The 18,010-nt window shown below is 37.1% G+C and overlaps 1 protein-coding gene across 2 annotated transcripts; it reads right to left on the bottom strand.

The window, feature by feature from the left end:
- Positions 1 to 36: 36 nt before the first annotated feature.
- Positions 37 to 4,950, bottom strand: LOC103722192 (bidirectional sugar transporter SWEET1a). Of its 2 annotated transcripts, XM_008812665.6 has the most exons (6): positions 4,661 to 4,950; positions 4,517 to 4,553; positions 3,934 to 4,029; positions 2,308 to 2,587; positions 1,497 to 1,616; positions 37 to 582 (listed from the first exon to the last, which is right to left on the bottom strand). In XM_008812665.6, exons 1-6 carry the CDS (start codon positions 4,692 to 4,694, stop codon positions 409 to 411), a joined length of 741 nt encoding a protein of 246 aa, XP_008810887.4. In that variant the 5' UTR covers positions 4,695 to 4,950; the 3' UTR covers positions 37 to 408. The 2 variants fall into 2 exon arrangements, with proteins under 2 accessions (XP_008810887.4, XP_008810889.5); XM_008812667.6 differs by lacking the exon at positions 4,517 to 4,553 and having other exon boundaries at positions 4,661 to 4,814.
- Between the last annotated feature and the right edge of the window lie 13,060 nt (positions 4,951 to 18,010).

Below are 18,010 nucleotides of genomic sequence, written 5' to 3'. Positions count from 1 at the left end.
AAGACTGGGCAAAAAGAAGAATAGACTATATGAGAATAAAAAATAAAACTCATGCTTCTTATTGATGCAAGAAGTTCAGGACGCAATGGCAGCCGCATAGAATTTCTATACGATTGTCATCATGCCTGGGTAAGAGAAAAGAAGGAACAAAAATAGAAAGAGGAAAGCAAAAAAAAAAGTAGACGAAGGGCAGGCAGCCGTCGCCCAACGGGTCGGGGTCGAATCCACCGTCGGATCATCCACCGCTCGCTTTGATGGGGGAAGCGCAGCAGATGAATAACGCAGCCGGCGTGCTTTGAGAAATGTGCGGTCAGCAATTCAACGGTAGATTTGTGCGAAAGAAAGTCGAATCTTTTTTAATGCAAAAAATACAACCCCGTTCGTCGGCCGGGCGCTGTCCGACCTCGCTTAGACGCGGTCGTGCACCGAGTTCTGGGCCCCATTGGTCGTCTTCTCGGTGCCGTTCATTTCCACCGCGCCCGCCTTGGTGGCGGCGGCGGCAACTGCTCCCTTGTGGTTCCTGTAGATAGCGTACAAGATGAGCTGCACCGCTCCAAGTGCACTTCCACACCCATTCTGCACCTGCAAGAGTGAAAGCCATCTTAGTCAAGTGAACAAGTATCAAAGGACATAGTTCAAGTAGCCCATATATTTCAGGAGGCGAACTTGGCAACAGACTGGATCGCCTTCTTTGTTGCTCACCACTTAAGATAGATTTTGTGGACAGAGATTGACTCCGCTTCCCTATCTTTATACTCTTATCTCTATTGACTCTGATGGTAGAACTCACGCCAGGTTGCGTGAGCTACCATAGTACCAAAAATAAATTAGAAAAAAGGGGGACATGGTTCTAAGCTTATATAGGTTGCTTAATCATATATGCTGATATGCAAATGTAATTGGAGGAAAGATGAGAATCTTAGGAATGATGACCATGCCGGACGCATGGAAACACCACCCAAGATTTGAACTTGGAACCTCTCCCAAATAGAGAACTTGTGGAACTGTTGTATCATTTGTTTTGTGCTGGTCTTCACACTATGTGCTTGTGTCATGAATGCCTAACACTTCATCTGTAGTAATTCGGCAACATAGAGAGCCTAACATGATTCAAACTTGAGATACATGAAGAAAGGAGAGGTGCCAACCATTGGGCTTACTCCTTGGCCAGCACTGATATATACCAGCTTCAAAGATTTGGTTGGTGTCTAGTATGATGTTGTGGTAGAGGGACTGGGACTTCTAGCCGGGCCTATTTAAAATTTGACCTCTTCTGTGCCTAAGCCTGACCCATGATCAACTCTACATAGTGGTAAATGTGCATGGTTTGTTGTCTGGTATGATGTTGCGGTCTTTTTTTTTTGGGTTTTTTTGCATCATTTCTTTGAAGTGATTGGTGGCACTCAAACTGAATTTGTCAAAAAAAAGGGGGAAAAAAGATTGGAGTGCCATAGCTATGCAAAATTAGATTATCAGAAGGTTAATAAATAGAGTACCCAAACAAAAGGATCACGACCAAGTAGCCCGTAGATGAACCAAGATGTCCCGCACAAGAACGAAAACAATGAAAGAAAAAAGGGCATGAACTCCACGCTTTTAGTTCGGATCACCAATCTCTGCATCAAATAGTAGAAGTCTATTAACAAATACACTTAATTTTCCTTTTAAAAATATAAAAAAATATTTAACTGAAGCTACATGTAAATTCATGAGCTAGCTAGCATATCTCATCATCAGATGCAACTTGAATATCAACACCTAGAAAATTCAAATTGCTGGAAGCCTAATAGAGAAGTCTTCACCATGCTTACTGTAATTGATTTTTTTTTGGATGAAGGTTAAGTGGAATAAGTATTTATCACAAGGTGCAAAAAATTAGGGTTAGATCAGTTTTCACTTAGCTACTGCTCTCATTTTTAACTGAGGTGAGCTCTTCTTGGCTCATGTGGATGCATTGTCTTGGATTTTTATTTCCAAGTTGTCTGCTTGTTTTACACTTACCCTTCTGTTCTTTTCTTTTTTTCTTTTTTTTGCCCTTTCTCACTGTAGTGTTACTGTGCTAGGGTAAAAAGTTAGGTGGGAACCATCGGCATGTGACATATGTTTACAAAATGGCAATAATTTTCTTTTGGTTTCTTTTTATCCACAAGAAACGTAGATTTGTTTTCATTTTTTTATCCACAAAAAACAAACATTTTTTACAGTAAACTAGAACCTAGCATTTCACCATGGTCTCATGCAGTGAACAGGAAAACAGAAGTATAAAATGAAATGAAGAGAGCAAGAAGGTTGGTAAAGGTCTGGTACCATGATGAAGAGTGGCGAGCCATACATTACGACGGAGAAAATGGAAGCAGCAAAACCGCAGAAGAGCTTGCGGGCGTGGCCATGGAGGGCGAGGAGAGAAACAAAGGCGACGATGGCGGAGATGGCCACGACGATGGCGAAGAAGCACAGCGTCTTAGTCCTCACCTTTCGGGGCGCGTACACAATGAAGATCACCACATACACCAGTTCGATCACCGTCCCCGCACCGTTGATCGTCGACACGAGCAGGTTGTTGGGCGACACGAACGGCAGCCCATACCTTAACACAAGAAGTTGAAATGAAGTCAGAGAAACAGAGAGAGGCTAGCCGTTGGAAGATTAGCTTGCATGGCTTTTAAATAAAACCCTATACTTTTATGACAAATTGCATACGGCCCCCTTCTTTTTCTTTTTTTTTCTGTTTTATGGTACGACGGCGGCTCACACACACCGGATGTTAATGCAGCCCATAAAGTCAAAAAGGATGAGAGAATATCAAGGAGATGAAACCCGAGTTGTTCCAAATAAAACTTTCAAAATGCTGAGCCGCAAAGAATGACACCGAGTTCGCTATATATATGAGTAGTCCTATGGAAGGCGCACTCATCTAAAAATTTATGGATGTTGTGAATCAACTACATATAAAGAAGCTAGATTTTAGGTTGTGTGGGCTTCAGTTAAACCAAGGCATACATTTCTTTTAATGAATCAACAAATGTTTAGATTCTTCTCCTCCATTTAGAGGATCCAAGAAAGCAATTTGAATTTGGATTTCCAATTGAATGGCTCTGCTCGAGCCACTTGAGACACATAACTCGAGTTGTTTACAGATAGCTTGTTAAAATTACAAGCTCCATCTACCTTTTGCAACTTGCGATGTGATAGAAAAGTCATTAGACCAAACTATATATACTTCTAGTAACTTGAATTATCTACATGAAAAGTGCCACAAGCTTCAAACTAAGCTCATGCTCCTCTTTTTGGGCATCATATACCCTATATAGACAAAATACAGGTCAAAAAGGGCTGCACATCTGGAAAAAAAAAGTATGCACAACTTTACTGCGTGATTCAGATGCGTTGATGCTGTTCGTACTTTTTTTTAAAAAAAAACAGCACTGCGTGGTCTCATTCAATAAATGGCCCAGGACCGACAGAGGGAGTTAGTTACCATGTGTGAATAGTAAAACTGGTGGGTTTTTATACCTCGAACTCTGAATAGTACCCTCCAAAAAAAAAATCTGGATGTTAACACTTCGCCATGTTCTAAAGCTTCTGATGATTGCAATCTAAACATTTACCTGGCCATCTAAGTTACAAAACCTTTGATATCTTAACCATACTTCACATGGAATTTGGCTTCATAACCCTATTAATTTGAAATCCAGTGCTTTAATTTCTTTTTGATCTTGAGTAAAAGCCTAAAGATCACCCATTCCACAATCCATTTACAATGGCATGGGAGAGCCCATGTGAAAGTTAGTCTACCTGGCTACCTCTCTTTCTCTCTTTGTTTCTTTGTTTATTATTCATCTTTATATTAGATTTTTGGCCAGCTTCAAGAATAAATACAAGATGAAGGGTTTCATCAAAAAAAAAATACGAGATGGAGGGCAAAAAGCTTACCAAGCAGAGAGGAAGCAATTGAGCAGGGTCATGTTGTAGGGTATCCCTGAAAAATCCTCTGTTGATTTGTGTTTTATAATCCTCCAAAACGTAACACTAAAAACAAAAGAAAAGGTTAAAGATTGTGAAGAAAGATACTTCCATCCTACCATCTGACCATATAACTCTTTACAATAATAAAAAAAAAAGCCCCAACACTGCTAAAATTTTAGATGTGTTCAGGATCCATCCAAGTTTTCATGAAAAAAACTCGAAAAAGAATATACATCACGAAAAGATCGATAAAAAGGATAAAGAAAGATTCATCCAGAGGTTGGACAACCACAAAAGAATTTTTAATCCCCCCCCCCTCAAGCACACAAGTAAATACAACAAATATGCAGGAAAATCATGCTTGGCTTTCAAGAAAACCATCAGAGAGCAAGCAAAGGTAAGAAGATCGGATTCCTGCAGTGGATGGGTAACAAAAAGAACGAACCCAACATCAATATCCATCTCCCAAAGAGAAGTTCACAAAAGCCGAGAAGACAGAGGAAGAGAGAACAAAGGAGAAAAGGGAAGGAAAAAGTGATTCGATACTTACATGGGAGACAAGAAGAGGAAAAGAGCAGTGGCATTCCCTGCCCAAAATCACAACCAGATCACACTCTGACTCAACGTTAAAGAGAAAAAGAGCAAAAATGAGCACAAAGAGGCCACGAGGAGAGAAAGGAAGAGAGAAACCCACCAAAGATTCCAAACAAGAAGTGCGCCACCTCCATTTCTTCTACCCTCAAGAACCAGAAACTGCAACCCTTCAGAAAAAAACCTCACAGGGTGAATAGAATGGCTATGTCTCTGGGAGGCAGCCATCTATATATATATATGTATGTATGTATGTATATAGGGAGGGTTCTTGGAAACATGGGCATCCTCATTTAGATGCACTTAGATTTGCCCGGAGATAACAAAAAAGAGCTCTATACAGTGAATTACTCTTTTAACTTTATTTGACTCAATAAACTGGGGGTTGCATCCTGGTACCTCCTATTTCCACCAAAGAAAGAGAGACTACCTGCCTTCTTTGGGGCTGGACAGGGGAACAAACAGTGGGCTAAAGTACGAAGTTTTAGATATATCCGCAATCCAATACCGGATTAGCGGTTGCCATTAAAGAAAATTATCAGCAGTTTTATCTTTCCGTATCAAGAGCAGCCTATGCATTCTCGTACTTTTTATTGATCTCGGTTTCTTGAAAGAAAAAAAAACAATTCATGCCACCTTAAACAAAAGAAAGGAAAAAAAATCAAGTGCTGATCTGTTGTAAGAATTAAAGTGAATTGGATAATATCCATCTGGATTTATTTTCTTTCCAAATTTATTCGGATATGGATAGAAATTTGAGCATCCGACTTATATCCATATCCCAAAAAAAAATGGATATAGATATGGATAGACAACTATCCGATCCTTATCCGAATATTAGATTCTAATTGTAACTTTATTTAAAAAAAATAAATGATCACATTAACATGCTATAAATATATATATATATATTTATGAATATGAATTTGGATATTGTTTTGGATTATGTGACGAATGGTTATGATCTTATCAATAGTAACTTTATTTAAGAAAAATAAATGATCACATTAACATGCTATATGTATATATATTTATGAATATGAATTTAGATATTGTTTTGGATCATGTGACGAATGGTTATGATCTCATCAATAGTGTCTTTTCAAATTAGATTTTTCTATATGTGTTAGCAGATTGGTTGCTATGTTATGGTAATAGTTAGCATGTTGATTCATGAATGGAAAGGCTTGATGGCTATATGTTTGTGAATTTGGTTTTGGATATGGTTAGCATGTTGATGCATTTGGCTAATTCAAAATGAATTAATATTCAATGCATGACGATTATATCATCAATGGAATGCATGAACACGAATGCTATGTCATATGAGTTGCTTTTTATGCATAAAAATGAACCTAATTATAATATCAATCTATCTCTAAACTATTGAATGAAGAGAAATAAGTTAGGAGATTATGTATTTAGTGTACAGCCATAGCATCACTCGATAGCCACAACTACCTATCTTATGTACAAGCAGCATTCAATACATGTATTTCATTTAATGATTAATGGAGGTAATTCATGAAATAATTAATATCTGAGGTAAATTCTCGTCCCATCATTTTATTTATGTGAATTATTTTGGTCCAAATGATGCATGGGAGTAGTAACTATGAGATTGTGATGAGACTATGAATGAATACAATTCATTCAAGTGAAAGAAAAATGATTTTGGAACGACCTCGTCAACCAGTGAAGCATCTGGGATTTGATCCCTGCTAGAGTTTTTTAGGCTGGAGTAAACTATTAGCCACTAGTCCTTAGTACTCGGTCTCAACACTAATAATAGCTTGACTTCAGGGATGAGGGAGGAGAGGTGAGAGATTAGTGAACTGATTAAGCATATAAGCAATTTTCTTTTCATCTTTTTAATCTTATTGAAACCACAATTGAAACGAATAGTTAGTTCATTTAATTCAAAATACTGTAGTATATCTTAAAAGTATTTCAAATAGTTTTGGAAAACTTAAAAAAAAGAATAGTGCAATACATGTTTGAGAAAAGAATGAGACAATAAAAATAAACTTAAAAATACAAATCAGAAATTAAAATTTAAAATAAAACACAATAAGAAAATAAAAATAAAGATATAAAAGTTAAATCAAAACAAAATTCCTATAAAAACTGAAATGAGGGATGGTGAGAGATATAAAAAAGAGGAATAGATAAAAATATTCTATTTATTTCTTGTTTTTAAATTGGATGGAATATATTTGGAGTTGAAAGGAGGATGTTTTAAAGGGAAAAAGTTAAAATTAAATATGAAAATGAATATTTAAAAAGCAAACCCTTATATTTTATATAACTAGCACTCAAGCATATGTGATGTCTATGTAAAAAATAATAGATAAAATAAAAATATAATTATACTCAATATATCATAGATAGAATAAGAAAGTAATAAATTTAATATATAAGCTCAGAATTAGGGAGAAAGCTACAGGACATGGGCTTGATAAGTTGGAGAGAAAGTACTACAAAATTTATATCTAAATTAATCAGAAGAAGTTCGAATTAGAGAGAGTATAATCCTTAAAGGTTTGAATTGTTTTTTTTTTTTTTTTGTTATATTGCTCTCTCATTTTATCATAGTAGCAATCAAACATATGCAATGCATGTTTCAAAAGAATTATTTAATTTTAGATTTTTCCTATACCTTTTTTTTTGTATTTTCGCCCTTAAAAAAAGTGATTAGAATCCTAGTAATACTTTTCATTCTTTTTTCTCAAGTTAGGATTTTGACTATTTAATTTCTTAAAAACTAATTGTTTTATTTAAAATAGAAATCAATTATGTAATATAATAGAAATAAAAAGGTATTTTAGGAAGAAAAAAAACAGACCCGTTGGATGTGCAATATTAGGTTCGGATTGCAACTTTCGCATGAAAGAATGATTGGTCTTTTTTCACAACATCAACTACTTGATCGTTACTTCCACAAATATCAAAACACTCCAAACTTTTCTCCAATCCATTTGCATGGATCTCAAAATGGCCATTACGTCATCCAACGATTGGCATCACCAAAAAAAAAAAAAAATGACGAATCATTCTTCCCTGACGAAGATACAACCTGAACCCTGCCATATTCAGCAAATTCAAGATGAATTGATAAAATAGGTCAACTAGGTTTTAGAAAACTCATTACCAAATTGATATATACTTCTATTACAGAAGAGTTCATTCCTGAATCTGATCTGATAATTGGCTGAAGTTTCATTGCACAATTGAATGGTCCCAGGAGCATGAGGGCTATAACGCTTAATTCCCTGTGGGACACATTCTACGCAGGACAAGAATCTAGAGACAAGTTGGCAAGGCAGTAGAAGCTTTCGGACTTGAAGCTGGCCAAAGAATTTGGAAGGGAGTGCAGACGATTGACATGCAAGACGAGCTCGGGCCCTTCGTTGTTCGGCCAAAAGGACGAGGAGAGGTAGGTCGGCGTGCTGCGTTTCTGGCCTTTTTCCAGGCGGGAATCCTTCGCCTGTGGCTCCGAGTGAGACGTAAAGTGTCGTGGACGTCAACTTCCGACAGGCCATGGCGGGTAAAGCTGGATCGTTTGGAGTTTTTTTCTTCTCAAATTTGGCGGCAAGCATTTGTTGCCGACTACCCACTGCACTTCCATGGTGGCCGAGTGATGATGTCCTCTCACGGGGAAGATTCTCACTAAGAAAAAGTAATTCAGATCGGATCTTAAGCTTAAGCGTCGCACGTCAAAACAATTTTGTAGTTATCAGTGTCTCGATGATGATCTCTTCGTTGCTTCTCCAAATTATTGTCTTAAAGTACGTATGTTACGAGCAATCATTGCCAACGGAGATGTTTTCCACCGTTGTTTGTACCAGAGGAATACGAAAATATGTGTGTGTGTGTGTATATATATATATATATATGTATGTAGAGAGAGAGAGAGAGAGAGAGAGAGAGAGAAAGGGAGGGTCAAGTTCAACATATACCCCAGTGTAACTTTATAAAGTTACATATTCTTTGAATTTGATAACAAGAGCATCTTTTTTTTATGATCTAAATTATTAGATGTAATTTATTTTTTTAATTTGTTTACTAATAATTATATAATATAGAGATTTTTAGCCTATATATTAAACAGTTAAAAATAATATGATTTTTGGTGCATAGACTTAAACTTTTGGGCCTTGCTTGTCTCGCCCTCATCCGTTTTTTTGTCTCCGAGCCTACCGCCAACTTCTATACTTGCCACCTCTACCGCATCTTTTACACCAATTTACGCTTCTAGCTCATCTTGCCCGCCTCACCCAAATTCCACCCTATCATTGCTGCCTTCCGCATCCCTGGCCTCTTTGACCATTATGGTGCCCTCAGCTTCACCACTTTCAAAGAGCGGAGCGGTGCTCCAAAGGTGGAGGATGCAGGCTAGGCCTGTGGAGGAGGGCAGAGAGGAGCAATACTGTGGAGAGAGAGAGGTGCCTAGGGTTCATTCACTTGAGATGGGGGTGGAGTACTTTTTTTTTTTTTTTCTTCTTATGCTGAGGTGGCCAGACAGATATACATGGCAAAAAAAAAAAAAAAAAAGTATACTATTGAGTTGGTACAATAGATATTGGATATAATTTTTTTGGTACATACAGTACTATATTATCTGCTTTGTACCAAACCAATAACTTACTGCCACCAACCTTTTTTTTTTGCAGATCTTAGGTGCAGGAACCAGCAGGTGGAAAATGATAACAACAGCCATTTTCATGTGCCAAAGAAATTTCGTTTCCAACATGAAAAATGATTTTCAAAGGGAGGATTCTCGTGTCCCTGCGAACTAGCCTTTAAAATTTAAGAGACGCTGGCTAGTAGGGCTTGAACAATGAATCTTGGTTCGGCTGATTGGCACCGGAGATTCGATCTTGGTGCTATCCTTGGCAGGTTAAATTTGGAATGCTCGATCCAAAAAAAAAAAAATAAATAATTTTTTTAAAAAATTTAAAAAAAAGGATCAGGTGAGTTAGCTATAAATTGCATGGTTTGTGGTTAAAAAAAATTTTAAAAAAAGGATCAGGTGAGTTAGCTATAAATTGCATGGGTTGTTGTTGACCATTTTTAACTCGCTGGCAGGTTCGGTAGAGTTCAGATCAAGCTCCGTGAACTTTACCATATGACCTCAACCGATCAACCTGGCTCGAACCCACTGATTGCCACCCTACCTAATTAGCAGGTCCAAATGAGCTTGTTGATTTGTTTTTTCTTTCAATTGCTTTGTGTATATCCATGAAGCAGCCTATGCTTCTTTTCACCAAAACAGCTTCTTGGGCACATCTCCAATGATCTTGGTTCGGATCTGAAGTCTTTTTGTTCTATGTCAAGTATGAATACAATCAGTTTTCTATGGACGCTACAATCAAGTCTTGGTTTGCTGCTTCTTTCAACTGCTTCTTGTGTCCAGCGGGCAGTCTAATGCTTCTTTTTCAAAAAAAAAAAAAAAAAAAAAAACTGCAGCTTGAGACATATCTCATATGATTGCTTTAAGTCTTTCAGCTCCATGTCAATTATGAACACATTCAAGTAATCTATGGACATTGGGCCACCACATTGCGTCCAATTCTAGTGCAGGTGGCATTCTTATCACTAAGAAATTAAGAAAAATGCTCCAAGTGACTTGGTCTATTTTAATGCATCATGACACATAGACCTTGTCGGCTGATAGTGTGAAATCTTGACTGAGTTTGCATTATTACTTAGCAATAGAGACCTTTTGGATGGTGAAACTTGAGAAGTCTTGTTTGGTTGGGAAAATTTTTATTTTGCACTAAGAGGGCAGTACTCCATGATTTTTGGCTTTATATAGCATCCATCTAGCTATCGATACATTTGTATTACAAACTCATGGAGATAGTACTAAAATTTAAGAAGATTATAAGTAGAAGCTCAAAGAGTAGAGATGGGTGTCCTGCAAGGACTAGGATTATGGTAGCCCAAATCTAACTTTTCTTATACACCCGACCATGTTTAAATTTTTGCAGTATTTCTTTTATGTAGATCAATTGGTCAATACAACTCTTCTCGGAAAAAGAAATTGTCTTTAAATTTAATTTTTTTATTTCCTTTTTGGTGAGATATAGTGGAGGCATACATCATTTGATCCGAACCATGGTTCTCTCCACTTGGGAGATGCCAGCCATATAAGATAATACTACTTTGCTTATTTTTGCTTTAATTTTACTTGTTTAAATTTTTGCAGTATTTCTTTTATGTAAATCAATAGGTCAATACAACTCTTCTCAGGAAAAAAATTGTGTTTAAATTTAATTTTTTACTTTTTTCTTTTTTGTGAGATGTAGTGGAGGCGCACATCATCTGATCCAAACCATAGTCCTCTCCACTTGGGAGATGCCGGCCATATAAGATAATACTGCTTTGCTTGTTTTTGCTTTAATTTCATTTGTTAAATTCTAAAATTAATGTAATTTGAGAGATCCTGTTCATTTTGATACAAGAGATGTTGGTTTGATCCTTCCTCTCCAATTTTTGCTTGGGATTCCATCCATGTCAGTTCGAAAACAATATGTTCAAAAACTTGAGAATTGTTATTCTCAATCATTATTTTATTTGCAACATAATGTTATGCGACCCTCAAAAATGGTAAACCCTAAAAAGTGTGGAATGCATTCTAAACACACCTTATTTCATAAAGGCAATCATGATAGTGAGCTCGTGTATTATGTTCTTCGGTGTCTTCATTCGTAGTTTTGGTGCTAGGTATAAACACCATTACATAATCAAGTATGGTCAAGGCAATTGTTCTCTAAATTGCAATATTAGCACTATGGCAAGGATATATTTTATCTATGTTTACCATGTTATTGAGATCTTAATATTGTTTTTATTTACATATCTAATAGCTTGATTTTCTTCGAATGCTAGATAGCTTTATTTCCTATTAAGAAGGTTTCAGAAAAAGAAATTGTGTTTAAATTTAATTTTTTACTTTTTTTTGTGAGATGTAGTGGAGGCGCACATCATCTGGTTCGAACCATAGTCCCCTCTACTTGGAAGATGCCAGCCATATAAGATAATACTACTTTGCTTGTTTTTGCTTTAATTTTACTTGTTTAAATTTTTGCAGTATGTCTTTTATGTAGATCAATTAGTCAATACAACTTTTCTCGAGAAAAGAAATTGTGTTTAAATTTAATTTTTTACTTCCTTTTCTGTGAGATGTAGTGGAGGCACACATCATCTGGTCCGAACCATGGTCCCCTCCACTTGCAAGATGCCAACCATATAAGATAATGCTACTTCGCTTGTTTTTGCTTTAATTTCACTTGTTTAAATTTTTGCAGTATTTCTCTTATGTAGATCAATTGGTCAATACAACTCTTCTCGAGAAAAAATATTGTGTTTAAATTTAATTTTTTACTTTCTTTTTTGTGAGATGAAGTGGAGGCGCACATCGTCTGGTCCAAACCATGGTCCCCTCCACTTGGGAGATGCCATCCATATAAGATAATACTACTTCACTTGTTTTTGCTTTAATTTTACCTGTTAAATTCTAGAATTAATGTAATTTGAGAGATCCTCTTCATTTTGATACAAGAGATGTTGGCTTGATCCTTCCTCTCCTCCAATTTTTGCTTGGGATCCCATCCATGTCAGTTCTTAAACAATATGTTCAAGTACTTGAGAATTGTTATTCTCAATCATTATTTTATTTGCAACATAATGTTATGCGACCCTCAAAAATGGTAAACCCTAAAAAGTGTGGAATGCATTCTAAACACACCTTATTTCATAAAGGCAATCATGATAGTGAGCTTGTGTATTATGTTCTTCAATGCCGTCATTCATAGTTTTGGTGCTAGGTATAAACACTATTACATAGTCAAGTATGGTCAAGGCAATTATTCTCTAAATTGCAATATTAGCACTATGGCAAGAATTTATTTCATCTATATTTACCATGTTATTGAGATCTTAATATTGTTTTTATTTACATATCTAATAGCTTGATTTTCTTCGAATACTAGATAGCTTTATTTCCTATTAAGAAGGTTTCAGAAAAAGACAAATAACCAACTTCATCTATGATACATTGGTCCAAGATGGCGGGCAAAAAAATAATCAACTAGTTGTCATTGGATCAACTTTCTCATTATAAATGCAGGGATTAATAGTAATCTAGTGCAAGATGGTTACAAGGCCTACAAATTTTACAAAGCACGGGTAACTCGTGGAGAGGAATTACATCATCTAGGCCTCTGCAATTGGCAATCTACGTACATTCTCATCATAGGACCTGACAATCGGAGTACATGCTTTGAGATTATTTTGTAATGCAATATTTCATGCTTAAACAAAACATATGAAACTAATTAAGTTGAGCTTGTTGATAATTTTACATCGAGCTTGTTATAGTCAAACCCTTTGCATAGCAATAAGGTCTGTGTCTCATATCGAGATATAGCTACTCCTGGATAGCAATAAGACTTATGGGATCCAATCTTTTGTAATATCGACGATGACCGTTAAAAGAAAAGAAAAATCATACATGTTTACTACCATGATTGTCTGAATTCATAATTTTGCGACATTACCACTTCATTTCTCCCTTGGTGGAAATTTTTTTAAATGAAGCATTGGATGGAACCCTTTTATTGATTAGGTCACTAGTATAAAATAATTTTTTTTGTTTTAATAAATGGTCATTGGCATGGAATATCTTTAACTGAAGAAAGTATCTCTCCATCTCATGCTGTCGGGAGAACCCTATACGCCACGGCATGCGTCACAGTCCAAATGAATTGCCTATAGTCAGATTCCAGTGCTTGGGCTTTTTGATAAGTTTAAGACAGCTACCAACATAGCAAGCTCTTCGTGAGAGATCTAAACTCTCAAAAAATTCTCCAAAATGATAGAAACTTGGATGTCTCTTTCGGGAAATAATTGGATGTCATTTAATTTCTTCTACTCATGAAGTACTTGGTGAAAGTATTCAGTTATGCTTCTAATAAATTAGAGGTGGAATTGGCACGTTTCATGGTAGCCATCACACAAGGTGACCTGTCCTTCCAATTGTGATGCTTATGGATGTCTTATCAAATTCTATGTGCAATCAAATTGACTTGAATTATCATAAATGAATCGAAAGACCTCTTAGGGTTTTGGTAAACAACTTCTCTAGATGGATCCTCAAGTTTCCTTCACATAAATTCTCATGGCTAAGATTTTGCCACAAAAGGTCAGCTGGAGGAGAGATTTGAGCAAGTCATGGTTTGGCATTAAGGAATTGGTGGGATGCACCATAGTCCATATGCCATGCTACAATTCCTCCATGTTGAATGGTTAATCTTCCATAAATGTGAGGGCCCACGTCATGCAACATGAATGATGAATAATATTACTTTGAGCGAAGTTATCGTATCAAATTAACAACCAATGGATGTTGGGATCGATATCGCAGATGATTGTAGGCAATGACATGACTTTGAATATTTTCTGTACGTAGCTCTTAATGATATTAAACTCATATATATCTTCTGAAGATTTTTGTTCGTAGCTTTCACACACGATCAATCCTTAAATCCATGACAAAACCAACTCTAGAGGGACAAAAGGGTGAAGCGAGCAAGAAGAGACCCAATCCCAACCCTTATTTGCTGTTAGAATAAGTACACTTCTGTTTCTTGACAACCTTGGTTAATTTTAAACAGTTTTCAGTCAACAAAACTGATTTGTACAAATAGAAAAATTTATCCAAATTTTTATATAAATATGAAAAAGCTAGAATTAATTAGCATGCAAATATGAAAGATTTTAAGAAATAATCTGAAAAAGAAACTTTTTAAAATTTTTAAAATGAATGAAATTTCTAAAAGTCTATTTCTACTCGATGCTTCTCTCACTCTTTTGGATGAATCCACTCATCATTTGGTTTTGATTCATGAGTGGTGAAACATTGCATTGAGAGTTAAGCAGAAATATTTTATATGATCTATTTCTACTTGCACGAGAGGATTTGCTGGTCTGCTACAACATTAGGTATAATCTAATGCGACGCACGTTCAAGTGCATGCATGCATTAATGAACACGAGAACTACTTCAGGGTAGGTGAAGCGATGGACATTATAGGGCCACGCTTCCCATACTAGCATAAATGCAGAGCTTCTCGGCATCAAAAAGGACATAAATGTGCCGTGCTGTGGAGGAATCCAGTGGCTGCAATAAGAAGACAATGCCATGAGAGAGAGGGCTTTGACTCCGGCCCTGCACTGTTTGCATGGAGAAGCGTCCGGTCGTCAAACTTGTGGCTCGGGTTAAGAGCTGTATCGAACCCTGCTACGTATGACGGAGGACATAAAGGTGGCCTTAATTAATATGGGAGCGCACAAAGCCGCATACTTTAGAATTGTGCAAGCACAAGCTAATCCCAAGGATCAACAGCTATAAGACATGTTATTATTATTATTTGCTAGTTGTTGCTCTTTATAGGCCTCCATTTTACCATTGCATCCATGTAATTTGTTGAGCCATTAGTCCTCACTCATGGGGTGATAATAGGTAATTATAGGGGACAACACATCCTAAACGCTTATTTATATATTTAGAACTTTTAATGTATATTTATTTGATTTTGCTTGCAAGTGATGGTACCCATTATCTATTGAGAAGTGATGCCTCTTTAGAGAGCCAATCAACAATCTGATGAGATTCTATCTTTGTATAGGTTGGGATATTTCTAAGAGTGTTTAGCTCTAAATATTTTTCTAATCAAATATAATGATGAATTTTTCAAATTAAAAGTCAGAATTTATAATGACCATTTTTGGGGCTCGTGGGCCGGTTCGGAGTGGCCAGACCCAGCCCAACTCGGACAAGCCCAGCTTGTGGGTTTGTGGGCCAGCCCAAATAGAAGTCTTCTTCCTCTCCGATTTCTCGCAGAAAGGAGGACTTTTTGAGGGCAATCCAAGTTCAAATAGAAATTAAGGACCTTGCCTATTTAATCCCCCTCCTCCTCTTTAGATTTCATCCATCAGAATCATCGAGAATCGCAGCGATTCAAGCCCTTGTTCTCCGTGTCTTCTCCTCGATTTCTTATCGGAAACCAGGCCGGATCTTCACCGGATTGAGGTAAGACCTGAGCCACTCCTCCTTACTTCTTTTTCTAGTCATCTAGTTGTGTTTTCCTTTAAGATAAGCTGGCAAATTACCGGGTTTTTATTCGAAAACTGAGTGCTTTGTTTCGGCCCCTTTTCTTCCTGTCATCGTCATCGGCCGTCGGAAAAAGGCTGAGTTACGCTGCCCTTGGGGACCTCTGCATCCGTGATGTAGAGATAGCTACGATAAAGAGTCAATTTGAAAAGTTTGAAGGTGAGTGATGCGGATTGATCGTCTTTCCTTCTTTTCGCTGGCCGACCACCATCGCTGGTGGTGCCGCGACCGAAGGTCGCTATCGCCGGAGCACCCTTGGCCATGCCACCCCTAGTCCACGAAGAGGAAAGGGAGAGACAAACTCTCCCCGATTTTGAGAAAGAAGAGAGAGCTCTCTCTTTCTCTTTCCTCTCTCCTCTATCTCTTGATTTCTCTCTCTTGTTTCTCTCTCTAGAATTATTGGACTTGGTAAGGGCGTCACTCAGTGACTTTTGGCCGGCTTTGGTGAAGGGCTTCGGTCCATTGTCATCGGGCAGCGTGCCAGCCCCCCACCACGACACTTACTAAGTACATTTGAATTTCATCATCATCAATCTTTATTGAAGGATCTATATTACAGCATGACTGTTGAGTTGACTTGTTAGACTAATTGGATCCGATCAATCTATATTATACCCTGGTTGACCCTAGTAGAGGGGTCCTCGACCAGTGTCACTGCAACCACTTTCGCGCTAGCCTTATCCCGACCATCGCGAGCACCATTGGACTCTATTATCATGAATCTTTCTTGTATTACCCGTACCATGGTCTGATTCTCATTTCATGATTTGACTGGTAGGATTAGCCAGAGCGAACCGACCCGAATCGTCGAACGCTGCTACCTGTCGACCCGTCCGTCTTGCATCCGATTGTTGTTAGCCACCATTAGACCCATAACTGATAACTCCTGATCTATTTCCTTAATTTGATATATGCTTTTTGATCAGATGAATTGAATTACGTTGTGATGACCGATTCGAATAATTGGGCATTGTTATCTAGTTGGCTTTGTATATCTTCCTATATGAATCTATTTTCATGGTCAGCCCTAGTTTTGTATGGGGCTACAGTCATTCGGGCAGAAAAAAGCCCAATAAGAACTTATACTCTAATTTCTCTCTCTTTTTGTTGGTACTTTCTCTCTCTAGCTAGATCCGGAGAGATTTTTGGTTGCGATAGTCTTGGGTTGCTATGTGTTGGTGGACTTTTAGTGGATCAATAGAGGGTTTTGGGTTCTGTGTGAATGTGAACTGGATTGAACAAACAAGGATTTGGGCTTATCTTGTTACTATGGCAACCCTATCATAGGCTGAAAATGTGGTACTTTGGCGGGCCTCATCACAGGCTAGAAATGTTAAACTATAGCATGCCTTGTCACAAGCTAGATACCTTGGCAGGCCCCACCATAGGCTGGAAAATATGAACGAGATTTGGCCCAAAGTTAAAAAAATAATTGATTCGAATAAAGTTAAAAATAAATAAAAAGAAAAGAATTGAAAATATTAATGAAGATTTATGAGATATCATATGCTATATCACTCCTGAGTGGCTAGATTTCTATTGATGTTTGATCTACATATTTATATTAATTTTTCGAGCATTATTGATAGCCGGTTTGTGATTTCGTGATGTGTGCAACTATTTCTTGTTGTTTTCAAACTTATATTATTATTGTGTTGGTGTGGATGTATTGGAATTCTTACTAGGCTGTAAAGCTCACAACTCCTTCTTTCTCTTTTCAGAGTCGCAGGATGTATAAATTTGAATAGGTTGGGCATGAAGTTCGAGTATCAGAGTCATAAGTTTGTTAGTTAGTTTATTTTTTTTTCTTGATACTAATGAATATTTGAAGTTCTTATAACTAAACCAGTTTGGTTAATTGGATATGTTGGATTTATCTATTCAATTAATTGATTAATTGTGGTGTTATTGAATTTTATTCATTTTAAGCCTTGCATGATCTTTAGGGCACTACTCTAGGGCTCATGCGGTTGTGTCACGTTGTCGGCCCAGGTGATGGGTTTAGAGCGTGACAAAATGGTATCAGAGCAAACTTGACCCATAGCCTATGTGGACTATAGAATACTGCAGCACGAGTTCATAGAGGCTGACCATGAGCCGATTGTGGTGCTTACGATCAGATTTGAATGAATTTGAACCCTTAGTCTGATGAGAACGTTAGTGCTTGAACATAGGGAGCATGTGAGAACCCCTGCAGATATGTGTTTAGTCTCATAATGATTATTCGCCGAGAAGATTTTGGGTACTTATACAGAACTAAAGAACCCAAAATAT

Source organism: Phoenix dactylifera, chromosome 2, assembly GCF_051530095.1.
Source record: "Phoenix dactylifera cultivar Ajwa chromosome 2, Ajwa_hap1_PhDact_Kaust_v1.1, whole genome shotgun sequence".
Classification (NCBI taxonomy): Eukaryota; Viridiplantae; Streptophyta; class Magnoliopsida; order Arecales; family Arecaceae; genus Phoenix; species Phoenix dactylifera.
Note: the sequence above shows the minus strand (reverse complement) of the source record. Positions and strands in the feature narration are given on the sequence as shown.